The sequence below is a fragment of the Nematolebias whitei genome, chromosome 16, assembly GCF_014905685.2.
Source record: "Nematolebias whitei isolate Nwh7 chromosome 16, NemWhi1, whole genome shotgun sequence".
Lineage (NCBI taxonomy): Eukaryota > Metazoa > Chordata > Actinopteri > Cyprinodontiformes > Rivulidae > Nematolebias > Nematolebias whitei.
This window is the reverse complement of record NC_056513.1, coordinates 7,535,081-7,543,228: the sequence shown is the minus strand read 5'-3', so window position 1 is coordinate 7,543,228 and position 8,148 is coordinate 7,535,081. Positions and strand designations below refer to the sequence as shown.

Below are 8,148 nucleotides of genomic sequence, written 5' to 3'. Positions count from 1 at the left end.
TGTTTAGCTGTTTGTGGCTTGTTTAGTTGTTTGAGGCTCGTTTATGTTTGCGGTGCATTTAGTTGTTTGTTGTGTGCTTAGTTGTTTGCAGCTTGTTTAGCTGTTTGCTGCTCATGTAGCTGTTTGCTGCTCATGTAGCTGTTTGCGGCGTGTTCATCTGTTTACGGCTTGTTGTTTGCAGCATTTAGCTTTTTGTGTTGTGTTTAGCTGTTTGTAGCTTGTTTACCTGTTTGCGGCTCATTTAGCTGTTTGTGATGTATATAGCTGTTTCCAGCCCATTTCACTGTTTACTACATTTACCTGTTTGCGGTGTGTTTTGCTGCTTGTTTAGCTGTTTGCAGCATGTTCAGCTGTTTGCAGTGCATTTAGCTGTTTGCGACTCATTTAGCTGTATTGGGCATATTTAGCTGTTTGCAGTGTGTTTAGCTGTTTGTGGCTCATTTAGCTGTTTGTGGTGTGTGTAGCTGTTTCCAGCCCATTTCGCTGTTTACTAGATTTAGCTGTTTGCAGTGTGTTTAACTGTTTGTGGCATGTTTAGCTGTTTGCAGTGTCTTTGGCTGTTTGCAGTGTCTTTGGCTGTTTGCAGTGTGTTTAACTGTTTGTGGCATGTTTAGCTGTTTGCTGTCTTTAGCTGTTTGTGGCATGTTTAGCTGTTTGCGGAGTGTTTAGCTATTTGTGGTGTGTTTTCAGCTGTCTGGTGCCGTTCTTGTGTACAGACTCTTGATTCTATTTTGTTTTCATATGAACGCGTTCAGTTTTTGTCCCAGCAGCTTCAGAAATGCTGCTGGGATCATTTCACATCATTTATGATCTCATAAAGACAAAGAAATAAAAAATTTGTGGAAAAAAAGTCTCAAACGTCTCGTGTCCTTCATGTGTCTCAAACGTCTCGTGTCCTCTGTGTGTCTCAAACATCTCATGTCCTCCGTGTTTGGACCTTACTGTCTCAAACGTCTCGTGTCCTTCGTGTTTGGACCTTACTGTCTCAAACGTCTCATGTCCTCCGTGTTTGGACCTTACTGTCTCAAATGTCTCGTGTCCCCCGTGTGTCTCAAACGTCTCATGTCCTCCGTGTTTGGACCTTACTGTCTGAAACATCTCGTGTCCTTCATGTTTGGACCTTTAACAGAGTTGTAGCTCATCCGGCTGCAGCTTCGGCCTCAAGTCGTCTTGATTCGGCTCACCTGGACTGGAGGACTGTCAGTGGTTCTTCTCTGAGATGCAGGCTCGGTCCAGTTGGATGGGACTTTGTTGGAGACATGTTCAGGTCTCTCCAGAGACGTGTCACTGGGTCAGGGTTCTGGTTGCTCTCAAACACGTTTCTTTGGTTTGTTTGAATCAGAACTACTTAAAGATTTTACAAAAACTGGAGTTTGTTTTAAAAACAGATTCTGGGACAGATTGGTCCATTAAACCAAACATCCAGGTCCAATTGGACTTTACAGAACCTTTACTCCTCCAGCTGTCAGCACAGGGGTGGAGGACTGATGGTCTGGGGCCAGGTCCTGTCTTTCACTGAGTGGACCAGAACTCCTCTGGACCCCAAAGGTTCTGGAGTCTAGCTGGTCTACAACAGGACGGGTCAGAACAGATCTTTGAACGAGCCAAACGTAAGAAGCTTCCAGGTTTACATGTTCCAGATGAAAAACCAGCTCGTTGGTTCCACAACGTGAAGAAGACAAGCATATCTGAGCAGAAACTGGGCCAGAACTGGAGCCGAGGGGGATTGAAGAACCGTGTCGTGTCACGAAGGATCACGGAGAACCTGGTGGAGGAGAACATGCAGCAGAACGAGCATGAATAATGATGACGTTACGTAACATTTACACGAAGAACGTCCTCTTCTGTGATCCTCCTCAGCTGATCCTCCGAGGAGAGCCAGGATTCTGCAGAACTGCTGAGCAGAACCTGAAACCCATCAGCAGTCTTCTCCAGAGCCCAGCAGGAACTCAGGGCTTCTGTGTAATAATGAGATGGAACTTATTTGGAGAGAATCTGTGAGCTTTATTGTGAAACTCAAGGTTCACATCCTGTTTGAAAGAAGAAACATTCAATGGGAGTTGATGGGAGTTGATGGGAGTTAACCTCTGCCTCAACAAGTCTGCTGTCTCCGGTAATTTACTGAATTTAATACTTAAATGAATAAATATACATATTTAAATATATAAATAAATATAAATATATAAAAAATCAATGTTCCTCTGATATTCAGTTTGTAAGGAAATGATTTGAACGTTCAGACAGCTGATAAATGTCGTGCTTCAGGTGAGGCTTTATTTTCTGCAGGTGTGTCTTTACTTTCAGGAGGACATCTCCCTCTGCTGTCTGATCCAGAGGACGTCTCCCTCTGCTGTCTTTAGTTTCAGGAGGACGTGTCCCTCTGCTGTCTTCAGTTTCAGGAGGACGTGTCCCTCTGCTGTCTTCAGTTTCAGGAGGACGTCTCCCTCTGCTGTCTGATCCAGAGGATGTCTCCCTCTACTGTCTTTAGTTTCAGGAGGACGTTTCCCTCAGTTTCAGGAGGACGTCTCCCTCTGCTGTTTGATCCAGAGGACGTCTCCCTCTGCTGTCTTTAGTTTCAGGAGGACGTCTCCCTCAGCTGTCTTTAGTTTCAGGAGGACGTCTCCCTTTGCTGTCTTTAGTTTCAGGAGGACGTCTCACTCAGTTTCAGGAGGACATCTCCCTATGCTGTCTGATGCAGAGGACGTCTCCCTCTGCTGTCTGATCCAGAGGACGTCTCCCTCTGCTGTCTGATCCATGTGTCTCCAATTGTCCTGCAGGATGCTGCAGAGTCCTGCAGACATTTAAATTATTTATTGGACCGTTTCTCCACAGATCGGGAGGTTCTGTTGGATCGGACCACAGGCTGTCCATCAAATGTTCCTCACATCTTTGATGAAGGTGTTCCACAGTTTTCACAGAACCAACTGGACCCGTGTTCTTCTTCTGTTCTGCAGGAGGAGGAGACCACAGCCCCGTGCTCCGGAGACACCACCAGACTCTTGGAGACAAGAAGGTGAAGGTGATCCGCCTGTCAGAGCTGATCAGTGTCCTCAGACTGCCCCCCAACGCTGAGGCCTGTCCAATGGTCTGTCTCTCTGCTCCTTCATGGTTCTGAGTCTTTGTTTGATAAACGTCTCTTAGAACCCGCTGTCTGTCTGCAGGAGAACATGTCCGCGTTCTGCGTGGAGACTCAGGACAGAACGCTGGTGTTTGCTGCTTCAAAGGAGGACTGTGTGGACTGGGTGGACAAACTGTGTCTCTGCAGCTTCCAGGTGGGTTTACACCCGTTCCAGTCCTGCAGGAAAGACCCTGACCCAGTCCTGAGACAAACAGTCCCAGAACAGGTCTTCTGTTCTTTAAACTTGAGCCCAATAGAGACAGTTGTCCTCCAAGGTTTTAGGTTGTCGTCCACTGGTTCTGGTCTGACTCAGGGACCACAGAGGGACGGTTTGGACTCTAGCACTTATTTATTTGTTTGTTGATTAAAGAAACGAAGACTTCTTTTTCCTATAAAGGCGCAACATTATGGAACTTATTGCCCCCACATGTAAAAGCTACGTATACCTGAACTAAAAGAGTTTGTTTACATGACTAAATCTTGGCTAAAGGAAAATCAAAGGTGTGATCATTTTAAATACTCGGATTTTATGGATGCAAAAGTCTTTGTGGGAGTGTATGTATTAGTGAGTTAGTATTATATTTACAATTTTTAGTATGTTAGCTGAATGTGCACGGATGGGGTGGTATTGAGGAGGTGCTATGATATTTTTGTAAATTTGTGGGTTGCAAAGTTATGTTAGAATTTGTAGAGGAAATTTTTTGTATTTTTATTGTATTTAGATTTTTAAATTGTTTGTATTTCAATGTATAGTTTTTATTATATGAAATTGGATGTTGTTAGGTTGATTACATGAATATGTAGACAGGAGTATGTAGGTACTCTTACTGTATTTTGATTAATTGTTTGTATTTTAATGCGTAGAAATGCCCAACCAGGGACTGGAGTTGTGAATTAGCTGTAGCTATGTACTCTTTGTGCAACGCATCAGTCACAGACTTGTTCTGTTCTATGTTTGTGTGCACTGTCCCTGTCAAACTAACTAACTAACTAACTAACTAACTAACTAACTAACTAACTAACTAACTAACTAACTAACTAACTAACTAACTAACTAACTAACTAACTAACTAACTAACTAACTAACTAACTAATCGTACATTTTTTACTGAATTTAAAATCAAACTCAGGAGGGAGACGAGTCAGGAGCTTCTTTTGTTTCACTCACATTCAGTTTGAGCTTCTGTTTGTTTGTTTGTTTGTTTGTTTGTTTGTTTGTTTGTTTGTTTGTTGTTTCCCAGAGAGACAGTGGTCCAGCTGTGAACCAGTCTCACATGGAGGAGAACCAGATCTACGCCTCGGCAGATGAAGGTAGAGCCTCTCTGGTTCTGTCTCCGTCCTCTGACCTGACCTGATTATTGATCCCCTTCACACAGATTGGATCCAGTTTTTATTAATAAAACATCAAACCCTCATTAAGGACAGACGTATTTGTCCCCACGTCTCCCTGAACCCAAAGTCTCAGTCTGTGTTTGGACTCAGCATACCAGAACAATTTGGGTTTGGTCCTTCTCCAACACAACATGACGGAACTTGGTTGCACGGGCCAAGAAGACACGATTACCTGAGTTCTGTGCAGAACTGGACCCTGTCCACACGAGTCCTGACCTCAGGACTTCAAGGAACTTTGGACTGAACTAAAACCAGACCTTCTGGTCGACATCAACACCTGAGCTCTTAAATGCTCCACAGAAGGAATGGGCACCAGTTCTCTCAGAATCACTCCAACATCTGGAGGGAGGACTGAGAGCTGATGGACCAGCTCCATCCAGTCCTGCATGGCAGGACGCTCAGGCCTGGACAGATACTTATGTCCAGAATGTCCCTCATGAAACCAACATCCTTCATTTTTTACACAAGTTTAAAAGAAAATTAACTTTAGTCTGAGTTAGTTTGAAAGCTGTGATTGAACAAAAGTTTTCTTTCAGCCGATTGTTTCTCGTTAATGGAAACTAATTAAATTTGTATAAACTAATTTAATTTTTATAAAGGAATTAAATTTATATAAACTAATTAAATGTATTTAAACTAATTAAATTTATATAAACTTATTAAATTTATATAAACTAAATTTATTTAAACTAATTAAATTGATATAAACTAATTAAACTGATATGAAATGAAAGAAAGGAGGGGTGTTCTGATTGGTTGTTGATGATTTTTATGGTAAAAAAAAAAAACTCTGAAAGGAAACCAAAACAAACCAATTTCCTTGATGTTAATCTGTTTGCATTTATTTAAACCATTTATTTAAAAGTACAGCTCTGAGTGCTGAGGACCCAGAAGACCAGCTCTGAGGGTTCTGGTCTAGGATTGATAGTTCTGAGGAAATCTTCCTGGTTCTGCTGCAGTAAAAAGTCCCATTATAACAGGAAACTCTGGTTTCAGTTGATGTTCTCCTCACATGCTTTCCAGGCTCTGTAGAAATGTCCCACAACGCACGATCATCTCCCAGGTTTTCATTTCATGAGAACGTTCTCTTTTTGCTCTCCAGCTTCTCAGTTCTGGGTGGTGGTCCAGAGAACTGACGCCGCGGCCCGATGTGGCCTGCAGGGCTCGTACTGGCTGCAGGTGGGACCAGAATCCCTGCTGCTGAGAGAAACATCGAAGAAGACGGTTGTCAGTGAGTGGCCGTATGAACTGCTGAGGCGATATGGAAGTGACAAGGTAGAGCTTCCTATTGGAGCTGACCAGTTTCCTGTTTTAACAGACCAGCTTCCTGTTTTAATAGACCAGCTTCCTGTTTTAACAGACCAGCTTCCTGTTTTAATAGACCAGCTTCCTGTTTTAACAGACCAGTTTCCTGTTTCAGCAGACCAGCTTCCTGTTTTAACAAACCAGCTTCCTGTTTTAAAAGACCAGTTTCCTGTTTCAGCAGACCAGCTTCCTGTTTTAACAAACCGGCTTCCTGTTTTAAAAGACCAGTTTCTTGTTTTAACAGACCAGCTTCCTGTTTTAACAGACCAGCTTTCTGTTTAACAGACCAGCTTCTTGTTTCAGCAGACCAGCTTCCAGTTTAAGCAGACCAGTTTCCTCTTTTAACAGACCAGCTTCCTGTTTTAATAGACCAGCTTCCTGTTTAACAGACCAGCTTCTTGTTTCAGCAGACCAGCTTCCAGTTTAATCAGACCAGTTTCCTCTTTTAACAGACCAGCTTCCTGTTTTAATAGACCAGCTTCCTGTTTGAGCTGTTTTATTTCTCCTTACTACTCTCTTCTCTCTGCAGCTGGTTCTGACCATCGAAGCGGGCCGGCGCTGCAGCTGTGGACCTGGAACCTTCTTGTTTGAGACCCAGCAGGCCGATCTAATATTCTCTTTGATGAAGAACAACATCAAACGGAAGACTTTGCCTGTCGCTTTGGAAAGCCAAACCAAAGAGGGGGAGAAGGTTCCTGCAGTCAACAACCGGGCTCATTCCCCCATCCCCAAAGTACCGGACCGGACCAACATGACTTCCATACTGGAGACCATCCCCAGACCTCAGGACAGGAGATCCCTGGGGTTTGATGATGGTGGAAAGCCTCAGGAAGACTTGATTGGTCCATCAGAAGCTGCTCCTGCTCCCATCACTCTCATGCCCCTCCCACAGATCCCCACTCATCACAACAACCAATCAGAAGCCATATACGCCAAGCCAAACGTCTGCGACCTGTCTGATTTAAAACCCAGACCGACCACAGCGCTATATGTGGACCCTGTTGATGTTCTTCCTCTGAAACCGCCACGGTCCAGAGAAGCTGATGCTGCTGGTACCGCCTCATCAGAAGCCAGCCTGAACTCAGACGTTCCAGATTCAGTTTATTCAGAGGTCTATGATAAAATCATTAAAGACCAGAACCAACAAGAACCCCCACTGAGGGCAGGGAAACCAGCAGCGGAGCCCATCTACACCGAACCCATCAAAACAGAGAAAGGGTCTGAAACCAGAGAAACCCCCAAACACGACCTGTTCGCCCACCTCTACGCTCAGGTCTGCAAAGCATCAAGTAAAGCCTCAACAAGCATCAGCACCGCCTCCTCCATGTCTGCTTCACCCTCCGTCACCGTTTCCCCGAACAAACCCACCGAGGGACCTGTGGACGACGTCATCTACGAGAACCTGGGCATCATCTGAAGAAAACGTTCTGAAGAACAGCTCAGCCGCTGACGCCACGTTCAGAGCTTTTAATCTTTAAAAGAACAGACGAGTCAACGTTGAAGCAGTATTTATCCTTGATGTTTATTAAAGTTACAGCTTCTGATCATAAACAGATCAACAAATAAGTTTAATCCCTGAAAAGTCTTTGTTCAACTAAATCACATAAACATTGTCCAGAGGAAGCCAGTTCTACTTTCAGCTGTTTGCACATTATGCTCTGGGGTTATTTTTGTGCATGAACTAAAATAGTTTAAAATTAACTTTCCAGAAAACAAATATTTGACAACTGTGACGCGTGATGATAACTTCTGCTGCAGAAACCTGTTGTATTTTTACAATCCAGTGCTTTCAACATTTGATGCTGAACTTTTACAGCCAAAAGAGATGCTTTAATTAGAGACGCGATGGTTGTAGATCTGAGGCTTCAAGAGAGGACTTCTTTAATTTTCCTATACTGTGATGTAAACTGTGTTATGTACACCTGAGAGTTCACTTTATTATTACTGTGGATATTATCCTGCTGCTGAAACATTTTTAATAAAAAACTTAACAGTGCTGTAATATTAATGTTTTTATTCAAACTTACTGACCGAGCTTCACTCCAATTATTGGAGTTCTGTTAAGAATATTTAGTCTTTTTTTCATATTTCCGTACTGACTGCACTGGTGGAAAAGTTCTGGTTTAATTCTTCTTCCAGATTTTCCCTCTTCAGAGGTCGCTACAGCTAGTCCTCCTTTCTCACTCTGTCCTCACTCCAACTACCTCCATGTCTTCTCTAACTGCATCCATATATTTTGTCTGTCTTTTTCCTGGCAGCTGTGTTTCTAACATCCTTCTAGCAATGAACCCACTGTCCCTCCTCTGGACATGTCCAAACTCACTGTCCCTCCT

The 8,148-nt window shown here is 43.4% G+C and overlaps 1 protein-coding gene across 1 annotated transcript in view; it reads left to right on the top strand.

The window, feature by feature from the left end:
• LOC119422292 (docking protein 3) overlaps positions 1–7,736 on the top strand; it is a 9,152-nt gene extending 1,416 nt beyond the window's left edge. Inside the window, exons 3-7 of the mRNA XM_037689616.1 lie at positions 2,955–3,085; positions 3,162–3,272; positions 4,360–4,429; positions 5,613–5,785; positions 6,345–7,736. Coding sequence (XP_037545544.1) covers positions 2,955–3,085; positions 3,162–3,272; positions 4,360–4,429; positions 5,613–5,785; positions 6,345–7,232 — 1,373 coding nt within the window. The 3' untranslated portion in view covers positions 7,233–7,736. The remainder of the gene's footprint in view (positions 1–2,954; positions 3,086–3,161; positions 3,273–4,359; positions 4,430–5,612; positions 5,786–6,344) is intronic.
• Positions 7,737–8,148: the final 412 nt, after the last annotated feature.